The sequence below is a fragment of the Chlorocebus sabaeus genome, chromosome 10 (genome assembly GCF_047675955.1).
Source record: "Chlorocebus sabaeus isolate Y175 chromosome 10, mChlSab1.0.hap1, whole genome shotgun sequence".
In the NCBI taxonomy this organism is placed as follows: Eukaryota; Metazoa; Chordata; class Mammalia; order Primates; family Cercopithecidae; genus Chlorocebus; species Chlorocebus sabaeus.
In genome coordinates this window covers 95,332,555-95,358,303 of record NC_132913.1, presented here as the reverse complement: position 1 = coordinate 95,358,303, position 25,749 = coordinate 95,332,555, and the positions used below count along the sequence as shown (strand labels likewise).

General features: G+C 42.8%; 1 protein-coding gene across 4 annotated transcripts in view; it reads left to right on the top strand.

Moving 5' to 3' along the window:
* PLEKHM3 (pleckstrin homology domain containing M3) overlaps positions 1–25,749 on the top strand; it is a 203,323-nt gene that overhangs the window by 172,158 nt on the left and 5,416 nt on the right. The window contains exon 8 of one of the 4 annotated variants that reach the window (XM_073019990.1): positions 10,098–11,054. The exons of the other annotated variants lie outside the window; for them this stretch is intronic. Coding sequence (XP_072876091.1) covers positions 10,098–10,203 — 106 coding nt within the window. The 3' untranslated portion in view covers positions 10,204–11,054. Of the gene's footprint in view, positions 1–10,097; positions 11,055–25,749 lie in introns of those variants that run through there. 4 annotated transcript variants of the gene reach the window in all.

Below are 25,749 nucleotides of genomic sequence, written 5' to 3'. Positions count from 1 at the left end.
CCGTACAACGGAATATTATTCAGCGACAAAAGAAATGAGCTGTCAGGCCACAAAGAGACATGGAGGAAACCTAAACATATATCACAAGTGAGCAAAGCCATTCTGAGAAGGCTACACACTGTACTATGTGATTCCAACTATATGACATTTTGGAAAAGACAAAACTATACAGACAGTAAAAAGATCAGTGGTCACAGGGATTTGGGGGCTGGGGAGGGATGACTAGCTGAAACACAGGAGATTTGTAGGACAGTGAAACTATTCTGTATGATGCTTCAGTGGTGTATACATGACATTATACATTTGTTAGAACCTGTGGTTTCATACATCACAGAGTGAGCCTTAACTGAAATGGCGGACTTTAGTTAATAATGATATATCCATATTGGTTCACTAATTTTCTAACAAATGTATCATAGGATTGCAAAATGTTGTTAATAAAGACAACACAACAGGAGGTGCTTGGGTGGAATATGGGAACTCTGCCCAATTTTTCTGTAAATCTAAAACTATTCTAAAAATTAGTCTATTATTAATAAAAATTTAAAAGTTGTTCAATTGAACAGTTGACTCTAAGATCAAACATGAACAATTTTTACCAAACCTTATTGGAGCAATTTTAGGCTCATGGAGAAATCACAGAAGTAGTACAGAGTTCCCATATACCACACACTCAGTTTCCCCTATTAATATTTTACATTAGTGGCCGGGCGCGGTGGCTCAAGCTTGTAATCCCAGCACTTTCTCAAAAAAAAAAAAAAAAAAAAAAAAATTTTCATGTTAGTATAGTACATTTGTTACAATTAATGAACCAATATTGATACATTATTAGTAGCTAAAGTTCATAGTTTTTTCAGATTTCCTTAGTTTTCACCTACCATCCTTCTTCTGTTCTAGGATACCACATTATATTTAGTTGTCACACCTCCCTAGGCTCCTCTTGGCTGTGACAGTTTCTCAGACCTTGTTTTTGATGACCTTGACAGTTTTGAGGAGTACTGGTCAGTATTTTCTAGAATATCTCTGTTGGATATGCCTGATGTTTTTCTTACGTGTAGAGTCGGTTTTATGGGCTTGAGGAGGAAGGCCATAGAGGTAGTGCCATTTTCATCACATCACATCAAGGGAGCATACAATCAACATGACTTATCACTGTAGCGTTTGTGTCAGGGTGCTCCACGTGAAGTTCCTCTTCCTCGCCCTCTTTCCATGCTGTTCCCTTTGGAAGGAAGTCACTATGTATAGCTCACACTTAAGGAGTGGGGAGTTATGTTCCACCCCCTTGGGAGCCAGGTATGGATAAAGTTATTTAGAATCCTTCCACACGGGAGATATGTCTCTTCCTCACTTATTTTTTTCAGTTGTTTGTTTATATCAGTATGGACTTGTGCATAGTTCATTTATACTTTGGGTTACAGTCCAGTTCTATATTTTATTGTTCAGACTGTCCCAGCTTTGGCCATTCAAGCTCTCAGTAGGCTCCTTTGTTCCCTTGACATACCCCACTCATTATGGGATTTTTGCTGGGGGGAGCAAAAATGGGATTTTGTTTTTGATTTGGTTTGGTTTTCAGCATTTCCTTACTTTCTGGCACCACCAGATGCACCAGGCTCATCTTACTTATTTCCTGCCCTAATCCTAGGAATAGACACGTGTCCAAGGAGCCTTGGTTTCTTTTGTTAAAGAATGACATTAGAAACTGAGATCTAGGCACTGAGTTTTGCACACATGTTTAAAGCCCTCAGTTCCAGGACTTGTGCCTTGACTGGGGCAGAGGTGCTGCCCTCTGACTGTACATCAGAATCTTTTTTGAGACTTGGCTTTTAAAACTCCAGAATCTGTATCTTCAAGGATTCTGTATGATTATGAATCACCCCAGAAAAAAGAATGACTCCTCTAAGGTAGCTGTGGTCATAGTTAAGATGCTGGATTCTCACCAAAATAACGACATTATCATAGCTGTAGGTTCATAGGGGCCTTTACTCAGTAGTAAAAACTATGGAGAATCCTCCCTCTTCCTTGATCAGATGCAGTTCTCTAAGCTTGTACAAATGTCTGAGTCAGAAGGAACATTGACCAGCTTTCCTGGAATTCCAAGTTAACACTTTTCAGAAACCTGTTGAGCTTTCTCTTGGTGGTGTTCAGTTTCCGGTTAAACACCAAGAGTGGTTTATATAACCCTGTGACAAGGCAAAAGGAAACACTAATAAAAAATTTATTAAAAGAAAATTTTAGTCAGAAATAGAGTTGCTGATTCAAAACATGTCTATAAAAATGTTTTAAATAAATGTGATAAATAAAATTTGAATAGTGAAGTAAATTTTAAAATCTCAGTGTAATTGAAATCTTTATGGATTAAGTAATATGATGTCTGGGATTTGCTTCAGGATTATCTGATGATGGGGTAGCGGGATGATACAGATGAAAGAAATTTCAACGTATTGGCCGGGCGCGGTGGCTCACGCCTGTAATCCCAGCACTTTGGGAGGCCGAGGCAGGCAGATCACGAGGTCAGGAGATTGAGACCATCCTGGCTAATGCGGTGAAACCCCGTCTCTACTAAAAATACAAAAAATTAGTAGGGTGCGGTGGCAGGAGTCCTGTAGTCCCAGCTACTCGGGAGGTTGAGGCAGGAGAATGGCGTGAACCCAGGAGGCAGAGCTTGCAGTGAGCCGATATCGCGCCACTGCACTTCAGCCTGGGCAACAGAGCAAGACTCCGTCTCAAAAAAAAAAAAAAAAAAGAAATTTCAGTGTATTAATAATTGTGGCAGCTAGGTGATAGGTACACAGGGATTTGTTATATACTATTCTCTGTACTTTTGCATATGTTTGAAATTTTCCATAAAAAAAAAGTTTTAAAATCTGTATGTAAAAATTTTAGAAATAAGGTATTTAGTGAATTTGTTACCACATACCCTTGACTATCCTGCTAAATTTGGCATTTTTGTATCCTCAGAGATATACTTAATATCCTTTCAGGTCCAAATATCACTTGAATAGCATAATTACAGTTCAGTTAAAAAAAAAAAAAATTCAGGGTCAGGCGTGGTGGCTCATGCCTGTAAATCCCAGCATTTTGGGAGGCCTAGGCTGGATCACTTGAGGTCAGAAGTTCGAGACCAACCTAGTCAACATGGTGAAACCCTGTCTCTAATAAAAATACAAAAATTAGCTGGGCGTGGTAGCACACACCTGTAATCCCAGCTACTCGGAAGGCTGAGGCATGAGAATCACTCAAACTCAGCAGGCAGAGGCTACAGTGAGCCAAGATCATGCCACTGCACTCCAGCCGGGGCAACAGAGTAAGACTCTGTCCAAAAAAAAAAAAAAAATTTCACAAGCATGATAATGGTTTGTACTTGTTTGTTGGTTTGTTTTTGTTTGTTTGTTTTTTGAGACGGAGTCTTGCTCTGTCGCCAGGGCTGGAGTGCAGTGGCATGATCTCAGATCACTGCAACCTCCACCTCCCGGGTTCAAGTGGTTCTCCTGCCTTAACCTCCCAAGTAGCTGGGATTACAGGCACCCACCACCACACCTGGCTAATTTTTGTATTTTTAGTAGAGACAGAGTTTCACCATGTTGGCCAGGCTAGTCTCGAACTCCTGACCTCAGGTGATCTGCCCACCTCAACCTCCCAAAGTGCTGGGATTATAGGTGTGAGCCACCACACCCGGCCCTGTACTTTTAATAAATGATTTTTTTTGTTTGTTTGTTTTTGTTTTTGTTTTTGAGACGAAGTATCACTCGTGTTGCCCAGACTGGAGTACAATGGCATGATCTCGGCTCACTGCAACCTTCACCTCCTGAGTTCAAGTGATTCTCCTGCCTCAGCCTCCCAAGTAGCTGGGATTACAGGCATGTGCCAGCACACTTGGCTAATTTTGTATTTTTAGTAGAGACGAGGTTTCACCATGTTGGTCAGGCTGGTCTCGAACTCCTGACCTCTGGTGATCCACCCGCCTCGGCCTCCCAAAGTGCTGGGATTACAAATGTGAGCCTGACCCTAATAAATAATTTATTGAGTATATCATGCATGTGCATTGGGCTAGGTTCTGAAGACACAGTGAACACAGCATGAACTGTGAACTCAACAAAGAGTTGAGTTTAGTAGGGACAGACAGGCCAGTAGGCAGTTCTATGAAAGTGTGGGAGGAGCACAGTAGAGGGGTGGACCTGAAGCTCCCAAAAGGGCTCCATCATCCACAGAAGTAATGTGCATGTTGAGTGAGAAAGACGTTCCACAGTTTCTAAAAGTATTAGGGAGCTCTGTGTTTTTTAGGTTTGGGGGTTTTTTTTGTTTTGTTTTTTCTTTTTTCTTTTTAAATTTTAGATTCGGAGACCCATATGCGGATTTATTACAAGGATATGTGGCATGATGCCGAGGTTTGGGTTTTCATTGATCCCGTCACCTATATAGTGAACATAGTACCCAACAGGAAGTTTTTCAGCCTTTCCCTGTCTCCCTCCCCTCTTTTGAGTCCTCAGTGTCTGTTGTTCCCTCTGTCTATGTTGAACTCTGAGTCGCTGATTTATGTTCTTCAGTACTAGAATATACTCAGTTTTAACGTGTTCATTTGATTATGACTATGTAGCAAACATTCGTCAACTCCTTCAGGCTTTCTTTTCCTTATTAAATTAATTATTATGCAGGAGGAAGTTTCATGACTATGTAATTTGAAAATATACCCCTAGTATTTTAGGACCCCACCTCTGGCAGATATAGAGAAGGTGCTGGGATTGTAAGGGAATGGCACTAACATTTATTAGTACTAGTGCTAGCAACTTATATATCTTATCTAATTTTTCTGCCAGTCCTCTGAGGAAATAGTGTTACTTTCATTTTAATAATGAAGAAACCCAGGTTCAGAGAAGTCAATTAACTTGGCCCTAGAGATAAGGCCAAAACTTGAATCTAAATACATCTGACTCCAAAATCCATGTTTTTTCCATTATATCTCACTGCTCCTTCTGTACCTGTAGTCTTCAAAACATTTTGCTGTATACACCCTCAAATCAATTTGAAAAAAGTATGTACCTCTGTCATTAAAGAAGTCTTCTCCAAAACTGCTATTTTGAAATGTCATTTTATTTGCTGCCTTGGGAGTCTTTACACTGGAAGCAGTAAGCCATGATTAGATTGGTTTGGGGGAAAGATATGCCTTCCTTCTGTAAAATGTCCAACGTATTGTTGTGGAGACAACAGCAGAGCTTCCACCTCCTGTGCATCCCTTGGCAGGTCAGGTTCGGCAAGGGGTGCCTATGAAGCTGAGGATCTGCCTAAACTAGACTTCCATAGGCAAATCCCTGTTTGTTGCACCAAAGCAAACTCCCCTCCATTCAGAAGATAATGCTGACAGTTTTACCTTGAGATATCCTTTCTTCTCAAACACACTTTTTTTTTTTTGAGATGGTTTCACTCTTCTTGCCCAGGCTAGGGTACAATGGCGCAACCTCAGCTAACTGCAACCTCTGCCTCCTGGGTTCAAGTGATTCTCCTGACTCAGCCTCCGGTGTATCTGGGATTACAGGCACCCACCACCACGCCCCACTAATTTTTTTGTATTTTTAGTAGAGAATAGGTTTCATCATGTTGACCAGGCTGGTCTTGAACTCTTAACCTCAGGTGATCCACCTGCCTCGGCCTCCCAAAGTGCTGGGGTTATAGACATGAGCCACTGCACCCGGCCTCAAACACAAATTAAATACATACCTCTCTTTAACCTAAATAGAAAAACCCTAAAACCCAGATTACAAGATTTTTAAATACAATAAGAATATCCTGAATCATAAAACTACTTTACTAAAGCCTAATCCAGCATTTATCCTCCTAGAGGACTACAAGGAAAGCATAGCCTTGGGAGAGAGAAACATTTTGATAAAACAATGATAAAATTCCATGTCCTAAAAAAATACAGATGACGAAACATGCTCTCCTTGATTGAGAATAAGGAAGGGCTCTAACTTTTAAGAATTACAAATCAGAAGATTAGCCTAACACTGCTCTACAATTTAAGGGAAAACAATGAATATAAAAGCAAAAAAGTCACATACATCCACAAAATGACCCAGGATTTAGATTTTTTTTTTTATCCTTAAATTGCCTCCTATGCAGCTTTCTTTCTGACATCTTTACATATCCCTAATCTTCTCTCGTTATTAAGATCCCCTTCCTAATGCTGCTAAGAAGACAATCCTGCTTTCTACATTTCTGCGAAGATGCTATTTCTGAACCTTAAAATGCTTTGAGATTACAAGTACATAAACACTTCATCTTAAAAACCCTCAGTGTGCATTTTTAACATAGGACTTACAAAATAAACCAACTGTGATAAATCAGTTCTATCATTTCTGTCCTGTCCATTTGGCTTTCGTGAGTTTTTCATGTGACATGTGACTCATCCTCTTAGGGTTTTCACTATGAAGAACGTTGCACTTAAAGACTTCATGACCTTTATGCCACTTGGCACTGTATTTAAATGTGAGTATTCTATGAAAAGATTCTACTGAGACTGATTTTAGTATCCTCCATCTGGTAGGCATTTTCTATGGTTTGAATATGGTTTGTCCCCAGAAAAACTTGTTGAAGCTTGGTCCCCAGTGTAGAGGTGTTGGGAGGTGGTGCCTTTAAGAGGTGATGAGGTCGTTAACATGGATTAATCTCCTTCTGACAGGAATGGATGAGTTCTGGAGGGAATGGGTTAGTTCGGTGATAGGGGGTTGTTAGAAAGCGAGTTGCCTCCTGCGTTTGGTCGTTTTCCGCATGCCTGCTTCCCCTTCCACTTCCCTGCCGTTTGTGACGCAGCTCGAGGGCTCACCAAAAGCTGAGCAGATGCCAGTGCCATGTTTCCTGGACCTCCCAGCCTCCAGAATCAGGAGCCAAATAAACTTTAAAAATAAATTTTCCCTGTCTCAGGTATTCTGTTTTACCAACACGAAATGGACTAAGCATTACATAAATACTTACTGTTTGGTTTAAGCTTGCCTAAGTATATATGCATTCATAAGAACACTGACAATGTTTTTTAAATAAACTAATTAGTTAAGGGAATATAAAATACCTCCAAAGATAGAGGAGCATAACACAAGTCTGAGGTAACACTGCAGCTTTCTATATAAGGTTGAAGCAATTGACATACCATTTAAGGTGTTTCTCTGGTGACAGCACAAGCCTGCCCTGGTCAGCAACATTCACTGACACCAGGGAAGGCATCAGAGGAGGTGTTCTTCTGTGTTAGCAGAGCATCGGCAGCTCCGTGGTTACTCTTCGAAAAAGGGTTGTTTTTTAAAGCGTTGGAATTCAGAGGTGTAGATTGAGCATTGCTTGTCAGTTTTTCTTTGTGCACAAGTAATTGAGCACTCCGTCCCCTCTTCCAAGAAATAATGGTGGTACACAGGGCCTTGAACTTATTAACACCAAATTCTTACCCGCTTACCACTTGAGTTAGCATACTCTACTACTACATCTAGTCTGTACACCTTTTTTTTTTTTTTTTTTTTTTGAGACAGAGTCTTGCTCCATGGCCCAGGCTGGAGTTCAGTGGCATGATCTCGGCTCACTGCAACCTCCACCTCCCAGGTTCAAGCAGTTCTCCTGCCTTAGCCCCCTGAGTAGCTGGGATTACAAGTGGGCACATCCACGCCTGGCTAGTTTTTGTATTTTTAGTACAGACGGAGTTTCGCCATGTTGGCCAGGCTGGTCTCAAGCTCCTGGCCTCCAGTGATCTGCCCGCCTCGGCCCCCCCGAAGTGCTGGGATTACAGGTGTAAGCCACCACGCCCAGCCTGCACACATTTAAAGAATATTTTCTACATCAGTCTTGGGAACAAACATCAGCCTCATGGAGAAGTGCATAGCAGATGAGCTTCTAACAGGGTTTATCTGCTTTTTCATTTTTAAAATCTATTTTGTCAGGTAATCTTACCAAAAAAGAAGGCCTCCCATGAACCTTAGTCCAAGCCCCATTGCTTTCATCCATCTGACCAAACTTCAGAAATGTCCAGGTTGTCCTGAAGAACATGGAGACTCCTCCCAACATGCTCGACGCTTTGAATTGGTCTTTGTCATTTTCCGTTTCACTGCAATCCATACCACCCTGCTTCTGAGGACCTAAACTTGTTGGGGCATGGACTTTGTTCTTTGCCTTGGCACTTTCTTCCCTTCTTTAAGGCTCATGTACACATGAAGCTTCAAATACCTAATTGTACTCAAACCTTTTAAAGCCTTGTTTAAAAAGAGGAATCTGCTTTATTATAAAATGTAGAACTACTTCTTCCCATAGATGATGCTGAGATGCCTAATTGTTCTCAGCACAGCTTGAACAATCAATCCATCAAGAACTGTGTTTTCTGTTGCCCTGTTACCCGTAGATGTGCCCCTGGGCAGAGTGCATGGAGAAGGCTCCAGGGAGGCTGAATGTGGAGATGGTTTTGCCTAAAGTTGTCACATACGTGCCAAAAAACCCATCAAGCCCCAGATGTGTCAGTAACCTTACAAAGACTCTTTCATTTTTCTGAGGAACCAGTTGTAGTTTGTCACTTTTTGAAAGAGACTTTCATGTTAAGTGTTTAGGCAAGAATTTTTTGGTGGGGAAGGGGTGGAGACAGGCAGGTGGAACAAAACTCCTGAGGAGAAGGGGAGAGAAGCACTGCCCAGAAGCTGGGCTTTCCCCATGGCTTCCTATTTGCTCGGCCTTAGTTTTTGTGAGTCCTTGCACAAACAGACTGAATACCTGGATTATGCCCTCATCTGGACTCAAATACACATACATTACATACCCTTTTCTCCCTAATCAGCCTGACACATTCCTTTGTTGGTAAATGGTTCCAAAACAAACACTGTCAGGGCACCTAATTAGCAGGTTTGTGGGCTGCGCTTGGCAGTCTTGTTACATCCTGTTCAACAATAGAGAACAACAGACTTGGCTAGGCCGGGCTTCAGGGAGGGAGCAGCTTCCCCCAATGTATATGCCATTTTTTAATGATATTTCCTTTCTGTGGCTTTTCTTGGGAAGCAGCCACTCAGTGAGTATTGCAGTGAGGTGTGGGATCCTAGAAGCAGCTAAAGGAAACTTGTGCTCCTCTGTAGAGTACCTTTTCAGAGGAGCTGTTTGTTTCTAATCGTTCTTTTCTTTCTCTGGAATTGAAGAAGAACTTTCTCAGTGGTTCTCTAATACCAATGGTGGAGGACCAGACTCCCGCTTGTGTTTTAGAATTATAAACTAACAGAGATAGAAGGGACTGTGGGGACCCTTTAGACATTTTGGAGGTGGGAAACTTGAAGCCCAGACAGCTCACATGTCTTGTGCATGGCAGAGGCAGGGTGATGACTCCCCAGATGGAATTTGACCCTTCTTCAGCTCTGACTGCCCACTCCTAAATGTGTTTATTGTGTCAATGACAGTTTTCTTTAATGAAAATGCTTCAGCACAATGCTAGTTTTTCTGGATTTTAAACTTTGGTCAAAGAGTAACTTGGTAAATAACATTTCACCTTGGCCTGGTGGCTTCTGTATTCACACGTCAGAATGTTTCAGAATGTCTGCTAACATAGCTGAGACTTTTGTGAAACCCTCAGGGCTGACCTGGCCCTTTATGCCAGTAAGCCACTTGATAAATATGGTGCATTTATAAACACAGTCCTAGCTGCTGAAGCCACCACTGTGTTTTGAGGCCATCTGGTCACTTGAATAAATGACTGTCACCTAGACACATTTCTTACCAAGCTTCTAGTTAGGTGTCTGGTTAATATTGTGTTGATCATCTTAGCTTTGCACATTTCAGGCAGCTTAATTTTTTTGCTGTTCATTGTTTAACTCATTTTAAGTTTCTAACTATAAAATTAGTTGATATTTATTATAGAAAATTTGAAAAGTACACAAAATTAAAGAATATATTCTCCATTATTTCTCCATTTTTCTACACATCTGTATTTTTAAATGAAGTTGGAATCATATTGAATATACAATTTTATATCCAGCATTTTTTATCACATTGTATCAGAACCAGAAAAATAGTCACATTTAATCTATAAACTTATATTAATGGGTACTTTTAAAGGAAAAATAATTTTTTTTTTTTTTTTTTTTTTTTTGAGACAGGATCTGGCTGTGTCATCCAGGCTGGAGTGCAGTGGCACCATCTCGGCTTGCTGCAACCTTTGCCTCCCAGGCTCAAACGATCCTCTCACCTCAGCCTGCCGAGTAGCTGGGGCTACAGGTGCTCTCCACCACGCCCAGATAATTTTTGTATTTTTTTTGTAGAGATGGGTTTTCACCATGTTGCCCAGGCTGGAGGAAAAAAATTTTAATTGGCTCTAAAATCATTAAGCTCCATCGAATAAACACAGGCACGCCAGTCCATAAAAAGATCACTGGGCCGGGCACAGTGGCTCACGCCTGTAATCCTAGCACTTTGGGAGGCCAAGGCAGGTGGATCATGAGGTCAGGAGTTCAAGACCAGCCTGGCCAATATGGTGAAACCCCATCTCCACTAAAAATACAAAAACTAGCTGGGTGTGGTGGCAGGTACCTGTAATCCCAGCTACCTGGGAGGCTGAGGCAGAGAACTCCTTGAACCTGGGAGGCAAAGGTTGCAGTGAGCCGAGATCGTACCACTGCATTCCAGCCTGGGCAACAGAGCAAGACTCCATCTCAAAAAAAAAAAATCACTGGAATAGGAACAAAGAAGTCTCAATGTCATTCCTAGCCACTAACTTGTTGTGTGACCTTTGACAAGCCACCACTCCTCTGGACCTTCATAGCAGGCATATGGCACTGTTTTAAGCTTTTATTGACAAAAGGAGTAAGATCTTTGCTTCCGCTCCATTGCTCAGCATTTTGTATTTGTGTTTGATAGTTTGTCATGATGTTGTCAGTAAAGTTGGCTGATTTTTATTCTATTTACTGAAAGGGATTTAGATACAAATCCAAATTGCAATTCAGTCCACCGTTTTGAAATAATGTAAGCACCATGAGGAAATAGACTTTTTATATTTTGCTCACTGCTCCATCTAAGACAACACTTAGTAACTGCTCAATAAATAATTCATGAATGAATAGAGCGTTTGCTTTATTCTGTAATTTTAACTATAATCTGTAGTTATTAACATATTTTCTTTTAAATGGCTTTTAAAGTGATTTCAGGAAATTCGTTATTTAAGTAGGCATTACCAAGATATGTGACTTTGTTAGAGTGATGGCTAACATTCTTATCATATGTTAGAGACAGATGTGTTTTACTGAGTCAATGGAGACTTTAATGTCAGGAGAGAGATGATGTAAAAAATGTGAGCTTTGCTAAGCTACTCAGATAATTTCATTTTCAAAACATCTTTTAGGGCAGTTCTTAGCATGTGCTTTTTCTTCCCCATGGGACTGTAAATAAGTAACCTGAACACACAATAGGGAAGAGAAGGAGTATTTACCTTTCCAAACAAAATGTGTTGACTTTTCGGACTGACCAAAATGTTCTGAAATGAACTGTTCTATGCTTTAGAATTACAAAGGATACAGTAGTATCTTGGTTTTGTCAACATATGTTTGTTATTTTTGAGACTTCTTTCATACAACCAATTATAGGAGTACAGATAGTAATACCTCATTAAATTTGTCTTTCAAAAAAATCTTTTTTAAGTATCTAATGTATATTATCACACCTTTACTAAGCCCCTGCAGAATTCTGAATATTTAAACCACTCAACAATGCTACGTCAGGAAACATCTTCACAACTATCTAGAGCTACCATTAATAATTATCTTTTCAGCTCCTGATGCTTTCAGAGCACTTGAAATAGAGAGAAAGGTGCAGCCCGTGGTAACTGTGTACGAAGTTATACCAGAGCGTAGAACGTTTGTAGAGCCGGGGGAGCTTAGCAATGTTCTGCCCGTGTCTCCCACCTCCTTGGAAGCCAGAATCCCCCTCCAAACCACACCTGGAGCTACTGGAAGATTCAGGCTGCTGAATCCTTTCTGCCCTACCCTCTTGTCACTGCAGTAGCGCTGTAATCTGGGAACCCACAAACCAGCCGGAGAGGGTAAAGGATTCTGTCCCCTACCTTTAACTAGTCTCACTTACGGTGGTGGTTGATGTGTAGTTGGGATCATCACCACCACATTTAATGGGGAGAATTTTGTAGCCTTTTGATGAGAAAACAAGGGAAGATAACATTAAAAAGTAATTCATATGACAAATAAATGTGTGAATTGTTATTTTATAAAACCAATAGCATGATAGAGTACACAAATAATGAACCTGGTTCAAAGACTGCCTTGGAAATATTGGAAGCCACTAACTTGAACTGATTTAACTTAGACTGAAAGATCTAGTTTGGCTCTGAGAATTGGGAGGTTGAAGTATCTTAAGACCATTCTTTGAGAATGGAGTTAAGTCCTCCTTTTTTTTTTTTTTTTTTTTTGAGGCAGGGTTTTACTCTGTTGCCCAGACTTGAGTGCAGTGGCACTATCAGGACTCACTGCAACCTCCACCTCCCAGGCTTAAGTGACCCTCCAGCCTCAGCCTCCCAGGTAACTGGGACTACAGATGCACACCACCATGCTTGGTTAATTTATCTGTGGAGATAAGATCTCAATATGTTGCTCAGACTGGTCTCCAACTTCTGGGCTCAAGCAGTCCTCCTGCCCTGGCCTCCCAAATTGCTGGGATTACAGGCATGAACCACCACTCCCGCCCCAAATTCCACGTTTTTTTCTAGAAAGCAAATCTTTCATGGTGGAGAGAAAGGAAATTTAAATGAAAAGACTGGGGAAAAAGCAATTTATATCAATGATTGGAAAGAAAATCTTCAAACTCTATAGATTGCAAAGAGACAAGCCAATTTCCCTTGGTAGCAGAAGACACAGGAGTCGGGGAGGGAGCACGGCATGGAATGAGCTCAGAGGCTGAGGTAACAACCTCTTGGGCAGAGCGTGGTTTTCCTGCAGTGCTTGAAATAAGCACCAGCTCAGGGGCTTAGGGACAGAAATGATGTGAATGTCAAAGCAGCAAGTAAAATGACTTTTCCCTTCCTCTGCCTTCCCTAAAAGCACATTTAAGATATACTGTTTAAAAGTGAGAGATCTAGTTAGGGGGACTTTAATACTTACAAAGTACCTACAAGCAGTACTCAAGTCTCCTTCTCCCAGGCTAACCCCCCCATTAGTTTGTTACCTCACTTTTTCTCAGAGAGGGGTCTGGGGAGTTTGCTCAGGCAGGCTGCTACCCAAAGACAATGAAAAGGAAAAGCCCCTGGTGCCACCGGTGGCTCAACACTTTGGGAGGTCAACACTTCCGAAGGCCAAAGGAGGCCAACACTTTGTGAGGCTGAGACAGGTGGATCACTTGAGCCTAGGAGTTTGAGACCAGCCTGGGCAACATGGCAAGACCCCATCTCTCCAAAAAATACAAAAATGAGCCAGCTGTGGTGGTGTGCACCTGTAGCTTCAGCTACCCTGGTAGCTGGGGTGGGAGGGAAGATCGCTTGAGCCAAGGAGGCAGAGGTTGCCGTGAGCCGTGATCGCACCACTGCACTCCAGCCTGGGCGATGGAATGGGACCCTATCTCAATAAAACAGAAAAAACTTAGTTCTTACTTAGCACAGCTGGATGTTTCAGCCTAAGTTAGAAGCTCAAATTGGCCTCCCAATGTGACTGCTGCTCCCTTTGAGAGATTCCTTTGCTGAAATACTGCTATTTAGCCTTCTCTATCATATTTCTGTTTTATGAGTATGTGTGGTGTTGAAAAATATAAGGTTTTCAGTGACTTCTTACATATCAGCTTATGGCTTGTACATGCAGCAGAACTGTTCTTATTATTGTGACTGTCGGTTCCATGCAACATTTACCAATACACAGAATGGAAACAAAAGTTCCAACGAATGTTCTCACAAAATGCAAGGGACTGCTAAAACATGCTTTGCTGTTCGGGCCTTCCCTCCTTCTTCCCTCCTTCAATGTTAATGTATATCAGGCTGAAACAAAAACAAAAATATAAAAAGTGTTAAATGCTTAAAATTCTATAGGTAAAGACAAACATAAACAGGAAACTTGGAGAAATAATTTCAACACATGACGAAGTGTTGATTTCCTTAATATGAAAGATATATTTAAAAATTAGTAAAATAGCCGGGTGCGGTGGCTCACACCTGTAATCCCAGCACTTTGGGAGGCCGAGGCGGGCAGATCACGAGGTCAGTAGATCGAGACCATCCTGGCTAACATGGTGAAACCCCGTCTCCACTAAAAATAAAAATAAAAATCAGCTGGGTGTGGTGGCATGCGCCTGTAGTCCTAGCTACTGGGGGAGGACAAGACAGGAGAATCACTTGAACCTGGGAGTCGGAGGTTGCAGTGAGCCGAGATCGCACCATTGCACTCCAGCTTGGGCGACAGAGCGAGACTCGGTCTCAAAAATAAATAAATAAATAAATAAATAATAAAAATTTGTAAAATATCAATAGAAAATGGGTGGAGAATATGAACCGATTTACTGAAAGAATATGCAAATGGCCAAAAACTGCATGAACAACTCCATATTATACTTAAAGCAAAATTAGATTTTAACCTATGATGAGAAAATATTAATAGATATGAAATGTAAAGTCCTATGTAAAAACAATAGTTGGCCGGGCATGGTGGCTCACACCTGTTATCACAACACTAGGGGAGGCCAAGGCAGGAGATCCACTGAAGCCAGGAGTTTGAGCCCAGCCTGGGCAATATAGCAGAAACTTGTCTCTGCAAAAACAATGTTTTCTTTAATTAGCCAGTCGTAGTGGCACACCCTTGTAGTCCTAGCTATTAATACTTGGGAGGCAGAGGTGGGAGGACCCCTTGAGTCCAGCAGTTCGAGGCTGCAGTGAACTATGATCACACTTGCACTCCAGCCTGGGCAACAGAGCAAGACCCTGTCTCTAAAACAAAAAACAAAACCCACATTAGTTAATATCACCTCCTATTTTCATTTTGCAAAGTTCACATTTTTTGTTTTAAATATATTATATGACAGATAAGAGTCTTGCTGTCCTTACCAATGATTGACTTAGAAGTGTAGTTCTGAAACTTTTGTGTTCATCAGAATTCTGAGGAGGACTTGTTAAAACACAGATTGCTGGGCACCACCCCAGAGTTTATGATTCACTAAGTCTAGAGGGAGACCCAATAATTAGCCTTTATTTTATTTATTTATTTATTTAGAGACAGGGTCTCACTCTGTTGCCCAGGCTGGAATGCAGTGGCACCATCATGGCTCACTGCAGCCTCGACCTCCCAGTCTCAAGCAATCTTCCCACCTCAGCCTCCCCAGGAGCTGGGACCACAGGTGTGCACTACCATACCCAGCTAATTTTTTTCTATTTTTGTAGACATGGGATCTCCCAATGTTGCCCAGGTCTTGAACTCCTTTCTAACACATTCTCTAGTGATGCTGGCTTGGCTGCATCACATTTGGTCCAGGGACCACACTTTCAGCACAACCAGCCTAGAATAAGTTGAGTATTAGAAAATTATAGTTACCATCTTTTAAGAGCATTGTCTTAGAGAGACAAATAGAATAATCTAAAGTAATGGCAAAACAGTTTAGGTCTTTTATTTAAATGCCTTTCTCCTAAATTTACATCAGTAACCAGTAACTTATTCCTAAGCAACTAATCATGCTGCTCCTAAAAAGAAATAATAATGTAACAGGAAGATACGCACCCAAGACTCTGAATGGGACTCTATTATTTCTTTTTAAAAGACTTACCTCAAAAACTTGCCAGGTAAATGTTTCAATTTTACATTAAAAAGGTAGACTGGTAAATCATGAGAAGTTCATATGTAAATCAACATCATTTGTTTGAATCTGCATTGGCCTAATAATCTCATATTCACTCCCTTCATCTTAGATGTAGCAAGACAATTCTAAACAACCCTCGGAGTCTTAGGCATTTTAAACCACTTTAGGAATTTCTACAGAAAACCATTTCTCTTGTTTATAGTTCTCTATGGCTACAATTATAATATAGTCTAGCTTTTTCCCAGAAATGGTTGAAAATGTTTAAATCCTCCATCAGTTCCTTTACTTTGTCTAATATTAAACAGATTTGCCTAAATACCAAGATGAGTATTTGTTTCTTGAGAATTATATTAATTACCAGATGAACCTTAAAATAAAAACTTAGAAGCATCAGAAATATTCATCTTCCCTATCCCAAGAAAACTATTTCATCAAGGTGAAATCTATTATAATTTTATACACATTCTTAGAATATAACTGAGAAGTTCGGTCACCATCCACAAATTAGCAAGAAGCACTCATTAAGCATTTGCACAAAAGATGACAGTGAGTTAACGTCCCCAGTAGGGTAGCAAAATTAACAAATGAATTAATTAACCCTTATTTACATTCTATTTTAAAGCCAAGATTTAAGTAAAGCTTTTGTCAAAGTTATTTAGCTGAACTTGGTTTACAAACTAAAAGTGCAAATGCTTTGTGGGCTGCCATCAGGGAAAGCCTCTCCTTAATTAACTCTGGGGCTTAAAGTGTAGATAAAAAGATCATTGCAGGACATACCAATTGTTCTTCCCGGATTTGGGTCTTAGCAGGTATTTGGGCACGTGTTGAGTAACTTAAAGGACCAAGTTGCTAGTAACAGAAATGGGACCACATTCACGAGAACACTGGAATCAAATAGGCTTTCTAGCTCTGGAACCAGATAAACCTCCAGTTATTATATTATATTATATTATATTATATTATATTATATTATATCTATTATTTTCTTACTGACTGGCTTAATAAAAATGGAAAAATTGCTCACGCTTGTAATCTCAGCACTTTGGGAGGCCAAGGCAGGTGGATCACCTGAGGTCAGGAGTTTGAGACCAGCCTGACCAACATGGAGAAACCCCATCTCTACTAAAAATACAAAAAATTAGCCGGGCGTGGTGGCAGGTGCCTGTAATCCCAGCTACTCAGGAGGCTGAGGCACAAGAATCACTTGAACCCAGGAGGTGGAGGTTGCAGTGAGCTGAGATTGTGCCACTGCATTCCAGCCTGGGCAACAAGAATGAAACTCTGTCTCAGAAAAAAAAAAAAAAAGGGAGAACTCAGGCACAGTGGCTCACGCCTGTAATCCCAGCACTTTGGAAGGCCAAGGCGGGCAGATCACGAGGTCAGAAGTTTGAGACCAGTCTGACCAACATGGTGAAACTCCGTCTCTACTAAAAAGTACAAAAATTAGCTGGGTGTGGTGGCACGCGCCTGTAATCCCAGCTACTCAGGAGGCTAAGGCAGGAGAATCGCTTGAACCTGGGATGCGGAGGTTGCAGTGAGCTGAGATCGCGCCACTGCACTCCAGCCTGGGCGACAGAGCGAGACTTAATCTCAACAAAAAAAAAAAAAAGGGAGAACTTGCTGGGCACCGGGGCTCACACCTGCAATCCCAGCACTTTGGGAGGCCAAGGCGGGCGGATCACGAGGTCAGGAGTACAAGACCAGCCTGACTCCATCTCAAAAACAAAAACAAAAACAAAAACACACACACAATGGGAGAACTGTTGTAATTTTATTTTATTTTATATTTTTGAGATGAAGTCTTACTCTATTGCCCAGACTGGAGTGCAGTGGTGCAATCTTGGCTCACTGCCACCTCCGCCTCCCAGGTTCAAGTGATTCTCCTGCGTCAAGTTCCCAAGTAGCTGGGATTACAAACATGAGCCACCACGCCAGCTAATTTTTGTATTTTTAGTAGAGACAGGGTTTCGCCATGTTGGCCAGGCTGATCTCGAACTCCTGACCTCAGGCAATCCGCCTGCTTCAGCCTCCCAAAGTGCTGGAATTATGGCTTAATTTAGCTGGGCACGGCTAAATTAATCCTATTAATCATATTTAATTCATTTTACCTTAGAATGTCTAGTATCCTGTATATGTCTATAAGTACATGCATAGCACATAGGTTCACATGGAAGCATAAACTATACATGATATTGGCTGATTTCCTATTCAAGCAAATTACAGATTGTTTGCTTATGTTTACTTACACAATAACAAAAGAAAACACCAACCCAAAACATTTAAATAACCAGGATCCAGTAAGTACGAGATTTAAGTAATCATCTTGGTTTTTTGGAAAAAACAATAATAGCTAGTGGCCGTATGGGGTGCCTTGCATAGTAACCATACGCAAAACCGCACTCACATGCCTGATAACGTGCACTTATTTCTGAGCCCCACCCCATTCGTTGTGGGCTCTGCAGAGTGGAAACCAGCCAAGGCTCTGCCCTGCTCTGCAGGCCTGTCCTTTTGCTTGTCAGAGATCCAACCAAACTGAAGCCTGAATTTCAATCCAAGTGAAATATCTGAGGCCATTGCCTGAGCCAAAAATAAAAATGCAGCAGGAGAAGAACCCAACATGAACATAGCAGAAGCATTTCAGTGACCTCAACACGGGGCAGGGGCCTTTAGCAGTTTCCTGTGACCTCCCTGTGTGCAGCAAGAATCTGGAAGGGTGCAGACAAAGCCATTGGGCCTGTCTCTAATTGGTCTCACATCATCAGCATTCCAGAACAGGAAACTGTCTGCAGCCAGGAATTCTTGCTTCTTTGCCATAATATTTGAGAAGCAAACCTTTTCCCCCTGCACATACTTAGTTCTGCTAGTTTGCAGCAGGTTCATTTTCCTGGTTTCAATAGCTACAATAAGAGCATCGTGTCTGGCCTATCTCTTGGTGATGGACTATTAGATTTCCAGGGTATGAACTTCTTCCTCACTTGCTATGGGTCAGTAAGCTAATGTTTGGGTCAAAGACTTCATAAAATATATAGTCTCATTCCATGGTGCTTTTTTTTTTTTTAGACAGAGTCTGTCTCTGTCACCCAAGCTGGAGTGCAGTGGCGTGATCTCGGCTCACTGCAACCTCTGCCTCCTGGGTTCAAGTGATTCTCCTGCCTCAGCCTCCTAAGTAGCTGGGATTACAGGCCTGCATATGGTGCTTTTATTGAAATTCAAAGTGAGATTTATGCTACCCCAAAATGGGGGAGATATTCCCCTGCTCCTATCCCAAGGAAGGGGACCAGTTCGACAGGGCACACACAGATAATTAGGAGTGCCCCCAAGAGCATTCACAGAAGCCGAACTCCAGTCCCCGTTTCCTGGTCCCATGTCTTGTGGTGTATCCAGTGTTGACATGCACCCAGTTAACTCTGGTGCAGCTGTCCCAACAGTTAAAACACAAACATACTTCCACATAGGCTGGTAAATGGCTGTCGTCTCTAGCTGGCCCTCCTCGTCCCCACCCCCCCCAAAAAAAACTTGACAACATTTAACAATTACCTTTTTTTTGCTTGGGAAGAAGGGGTACTGATGAGGATTGGGAGAAGGCTTAAAAAGGAACCCTTAATTTTTAATTGAAATTTTATTAAATAGGGGCAAAGTCAGTTCCTTTTGGCCAAATTCCTGAGAGTCAGAGCTGTATATACTAGTTCATATAAGCTATTTCATAGCTTGATTAATCAGTGCAAATAAATAAAATAAAAAGTAATGCTTTACCCCTTAAGGTTTATCTCATGCAGTCTCAGCTTATGAGTTTGAGACTCTCTGGGGAGGCAGCAAAGCTACGTTCCTACTCATTCACCCACAGACCTTGGAGCAAGACAGTTTGGAGACAGGAGAGTACAACCCAGAGTAGCTCCCTCAGCCCCTCAAATCCTGCACAAAATCTGCAAGTTGGAAGAAACTTTAGATCTCATCTAACCCAAGCTTCTCTTTTACTTCTGTGGAGAGTGAGGTTTAGAGATAAAGTAACTTACTGAAGACCCCTATGACACCAAGGCCAACCTGGGCCGAGGACTCGGGGCTCCTCACTCAAGCTGAGGTCTCCTCTCTGCAGTAAGCACCCCATTGAAGTAGTATTGGTCTCCGTTTTTTTGCAGAAGTTGTTGAAACTGGCCAGGCGTAGTGGCTCACACCTATAATCCCAGCACTTTGGGAAGCCAAGGCGAATGGATCACGAGGTCAGGAGTTCAAGACCAGCCTGGCCAACATGGTGAAACCCCGTCTCTACTAAAAATACAAAAAAAATTAGCCGGGCGTGGTGGCGGGCACCTGTAATCCCAGCTACTCGGGAGGTTGAGGCAGGAGAATCGCTTGAAACCTGAAGGCAGAGGTTGCAGTGAGCCGAGATCGCACCACTGCACTCCAGCCTGGGCAACAAGAGTGAAACTCCACCTCAAAAAAAGAAAAAAAAAAAAAAAAAGTTGTTGAAACCAACTTCACAGTTGCATAAAAGCAATTTATTTTATGAAGTAGATGTAAAAGTTTTAGCTTTGATTTGCTAGATGGCCCAGGTAGGACATAAAGAAGCAGAAAATACCACAGAGAAACAGCCCAGAGGTTCTTGGCCAAAGAGCAAATACATGGGACTAAGACGCACTACCAAGACGGCTTTTAGATAGAATTGAAAAGTCAGGCCGGGCGCAGTGGCTTACGCTTGTAATCCCAGCACTTTGGGAGGCCGGGGTGGGCGGATCACCTGAGGTCAGGAGTTCGAGACCAGCCTAACCAACATGAAGAAACCTCGTCTCTACTAAAAATACAAAATTATCTGGGCATGGTGGCGCATGCCTGTAATCCCAGCTACTGGGGGGACTGAGGCAGGAGAATCGCTTGAACCCAGGAGGTGGAGGTTGCCGTGAGCCAAGATTGCACCATTGCACTCTAGCCTCAAGAGCAAAACTCCATCTCAAAAAAAAAAAAGAAAAAGAAAAATCAGAGTGGGTCAATAGGGAGTGACTGAGTGATGCACAGAATTGTGTCACTGATATTGACTTCTTAAATGATGTTCTAAATGATTTCCATTTAGGTTCGTGCAACAGCAAGTGCGGTTTTTGCCATTAGAAGTAACAGAAATCACTGTTTGGTTAATATTAATATTAGTGGTTTCAACTATTTTATCAAATGATGTGTTTAACATATGTATTTGTGAAAGTTAAATGAATAAGTACAGTACACTGGACCTTACTGGTTGGTAAGAACGTAAGCCAGCAGGTGACACTTGCAAATTCAGTGTGGGGGTCCTGTGTAAGTATCTCGGGGTACCCCCTCTGTGATGCATTTTCCACTAGATTAGGTCAAGGGTTCTCAACAGGGATGGTTTTACCCTCCAGAGGCATTTGGCAGTGTTTGGAGATATGCTGGTTGTCATAACTGGGAGGAGGGGGTGATGTGGCTACTGGCATCTAGTCGATAGAGGCCAGGGATACTGCTACACATCCTCTGATGCACAGGACACCCCATCACATCAAAGGATTATCACCCAAAATGTCAGTGGTGCCAAGGCTGAGATCCCGAGGTGTGAGAAAAAGTGAAGCAATGAATCTTTTTAAGAGAAAAAAAAAAAAAAGAAAAACCCCATTGGATGACTTTGGTCAATAACAAATGTCTCCTTGCAGTTATGGACACTGCAAAGGGAGGACGTCGGTCTTTGTTTGCTGTGATGTTCAGCAACATCCAGCAAGCAGTGAAACTGCTCATCGCTGGACTGGATGACTCAGAAATGAAGAAACCAGCTTTCATTTGATGTATCACACAGGAACACCAAAGGAACATTTCTCTTTCATTACCTGTTGCAATTTTCAGCAGAGATGATTACATTGGCAGATTTGCCTTATATGAAAGATGTGTTCCTGAAAAGTTGTATGTGCTAAATCATATTTTAAATATAGTCAAGAAACTCAGTGAGCACTAAGGAGGACCAATGAATCTTTTTTTTTTTTTTTTTTTTTTGAGATGGTGTCTTGCTCTGTCGCCCAGGCTGGAGTGCAGTGGTGCAATCTCAGCTCACTACAGCCTCTGCCTCCTGGGTTCCAGCGATTCTCCTGCCTCAGCCTCATGGGTAGCTGGGATTACAGGCAGCCGCCACCACGCCCAGCTAATTTTTGTATTTTTAGTAGAGACGGGGTTTCACCATGTTGGCCAGGCTGGTCTTGATCTCCTGACCTCAGGTGATCCACCTGCCTCGGCCTCCCAAAGTGCTGGGATTACAGGCGTGAGCCACTGCACCCGGCCAATGAATCTTTTTAAAGTAAGAAAATAAAATCCTATTCTCAAAGAGGAACACTCCCATATATTACATTTTTTAGTGTAAATATTTATCCTGAATTTTACATTTTTATTACAGGGCTCCATAAATCTTATGTAAGAGAACAATTTCCCTTTCTCCTTCCTTTTCCTCCTCTTATTCTTTTCCTTTAAAGAGAAAAGGGTTGGGGGAGGGATTAACTATAGATTCTCAGAATTTGGAAAGGTCATTGATCAATCTATCCATACTACAGTTTAAAAGATACCTGCTGGGTTACAAATTGTTAGAAAATAGGATTTTATTCTATTTTGAAATCATTAATTTTTTTTTATCTCATGCTTTTTTTTCAGTTACTGACCTTTGGTTAGAAAGAGCAGGTGCGCTCAGCTCTTCCATCACCCCATGGGTGTTTGTTGCACCAGAAATATCCGATAAGACTCAATCTCTTCACTCACTGGAGCCTGGTATCAGCAGAGATAAGGGAGTGGTACTGAAGGAACCCAGGGTTTTTCCTCCTTATCAATCACTGCCCTGGGGCTACATCCCTAGGTGTATAAATCACTGACTAACCCAGCAGGGGAAAGGGGGCTGAAAGGAGGAAATTTATATGATAAAGCTACCATTAGTGTCACTTTAGTGATAGAAGGTTACAGAGCTGTGACCAGAGGGGACAAAGCCATTGCCACTAGGAAGGAGCTGGCCCAGATGAGAGAGGCTGTAGAAGACATGGGTCTGACCTTTATCCTCACTGGAAGGAGGAGGGGACTAGGAAGAGGAAGATGCTAGAGGTGACCCTGCCATGTCCAGGATAGCGCCTGTGTCAAGGAGACAGGTACTAGAGTCACCTGTGAGGGGTGGCATCACAGCCTTTGCATAGTCCTTCCACTTACAAGTATGTTTCTCTTTATTATTTTTATTTTTTTATTAATTTTTTTTTTAAATTTTTTTTTAGATGGAGTCTCACTTTGTCACCCAGGCTGGAGTGCAGTGACGCGATCTCATCTCACTGCACGCTCTGCCTCCCGGGTTCACGCCATTCTCCTGCCTCAGCCTCCCGAGTAGCAGGGACTACAGGCGCCCACCACCACGCCCGGCTACTTTTTTTTTTTTTTTTTTTTTTTTTTTTTTTGTATTTTTAGCTGAGACGGGGTTTCACCGTGTTAGCCAGGATAGTCTGGATCTCCTGACCTCGTGATCCACTTGCCTCGGCCTCCCAAAATGCTGGGATTACAGGCGTGAGCCACCGCGCCCGGCCACAAGTATGTTTCCCATTTTAGTCTCACAGCAACCCAGTGAGTAGGAAAGGGTTCACCGTGAGCAGCATTTTACAAATGAGAAAACCAAAGCACTGAGAACTTCAGTGGTAACTTGCCCACTGTCACTCAGCTACAAAGAAGGATTTGTGGTTTGACACAGGTGTTCTGATCAGAAGCCCCATGTTTCCCTATGCGATGGCTCCCTGCTCTCGTTGGGATGGCCAGGCCTCAGCCAGGCAGCGTGGCGCTCGGTGAGAGCCTTGGCTGGGCTGCCAGGAGCCCTGGGTTCCAGTCACAGCTCTGTCTCCAACTCACCATGTCCCCGGTAGGCAATCTCTAGCCCTCTTGGAGTCTCTTTTCTCATCTAGGCAAGGAGGGGGTTGACTGAGATGTCCTCAGGTCTCCATAGTGACATGGGTGAAGTCAGGCTGCAATGCAGCCATACAGAAGGCAGCAGGCAGCCTGAGGGGCACCCTGGCTGGAGCAGTCCTTGCTGTTTGCTAAGCACTTCCCACCACAGCCAGGAACTGGGAATACACTGCATCCATGATGTTACCTGAGGCTCGCAGCACCGCAAGAGGTGGGTGCTATGTAGTCTCCAATTAGCTGATAAGGACACTGAAGTGCAGGAAGCTCAGAAAGGCAGTGTGACTTGCTTAAGGTCATTAGTCTACTCAGACTGTCACATGGAATACGACAGACTGGGTGGTTTAGACAACAGAAATGTGTTGCCCCCAGTTCTGGAGGCTGGACGTTTCAGATCAAGGTGCCAGCAGGGTTGGTTTCTGGCGAGGCCTCTCCTCCTGGCTTGCAGAGGACCCCTTCTCTGTGTGTGCCCACATGGCACTGCCTCTGAGGCATGCGGAGTTGGGGAGAGCAAGCTCCCCGTGCTCTTCTTCTAAGGACACTTATGAGCTTGGATCAGGGTCTCACCCTCATGACCTCATTTAATCTTTTTTTGTTTTTGAGACACAGTTTTGCTCTTGTCACCTAGGCTAGAGTGCAGTGGCGTGATCTTGACTCTCCACAAACCAACACCTCCCGGGTTTAAGCAATTCTCCTGCCTCAGCCTCCCAAGTAGCTGGGATTACAGGCGTGCGTCACCACACCCTACTAATTTTGTATTTTCAGTAGAGTCGCAGTTTCACCATGTTGGCGAGGCTGGTCTTAAACTCCTGACATCAGGTGATCCGCTTGCTTCAGCCTCCCAAAGTGCTGAGATTATAGGCGTGAGCCGCCACGCCTGGCCAACCTCATTTAATCTTAATTGCCTCCTAAGCACAGTGTCTCCAAATATAGTCACATTGTAGGTAAGGGGTTCAACATATGAATAACGGGGACACAGTTCAGTTCATAGCAGTCACATAGCCAGAAATTGATGTGAAGCTCCTTGCCGGCTCGCCTCACTTGACCCAGAGAGCTAAGCTGGGGGTAGAGCTGCTGGGTGAAGGAAGTCCTATCTTCCTGTCCCTCCGCTGGAATAGGTGTACGCGCACATACACACATACACGCACATACTCTCTCTTTCTCCCCCTTCCAACCCCCACTCCCCCCAACAGTGTCTCTCCATCCAAGTCACTGCCTCCTCTCCAAGGTATGAGGGTGGGTGGGAAGATCTTCCTTTCACTAAGCCTTCTGGTTCCTGAATGGTGCTGGGGTAAGTCAGTGGCAGACTAGGAGATAATGTCCCCAAGACCATCCTGCACCCAACACTGAAACTCAAGACCTATGGAAAAAGCAAAAGAAACCTGAGGCTGAGCCCTCGGGACTGGTTCCTTCACAACCCTCTTTGAACCCAGTCCAGTTCTGGACCCTCCCTGAATGCTGCAGGCTGAACAAAATTACGCAGGCACAATTCCCTGGGCTCCTAGGACTTGGTACAAGTTTCCTGTTACCCTTATGGAAGGATGAAAACTCCATCCATATCGGCAAACCACTCACTGGAGCAGATGTATTTGAGCTTGTCAGTTACTCATTATTAAAAGCTTTGCAGACCAAATGCAGTGGCTCATGCCTGTAATCCTAGCACTTTGGGAGACCAAGGCGGGTGGACCACCTGAAGTCAAGAGTTCCAGACCAGCCTGGCCAACATGGCAAAACTCCGTCTCTACTAAAAATACAAAAATTAGCAAGGTTTGGTGGTGGGTGCCTATAGTCCCAGCTACTCGGGAGGCTGAGGTGGGAGGATCACGTGAGCCCAGGACGTGGAGGGTGCAGTGAGCTGAGGTCACACCACTGGACTCCAGCCTGGGTGACAGAATGAGACACTATCTCCAAAAAAATAAATAAATAAAAACTTTGCTGTAAAAACAAGTTATTCAGACTCCCGTGCAGGTTTCCACGAAGCCAACAAACGAGTCATCCACCTGGAATGTTTCCTCTCTACAAATTACAATATCTGTCATATTGTTGGGAAAATGTTTTCTCCCCACTGTCTCCTGC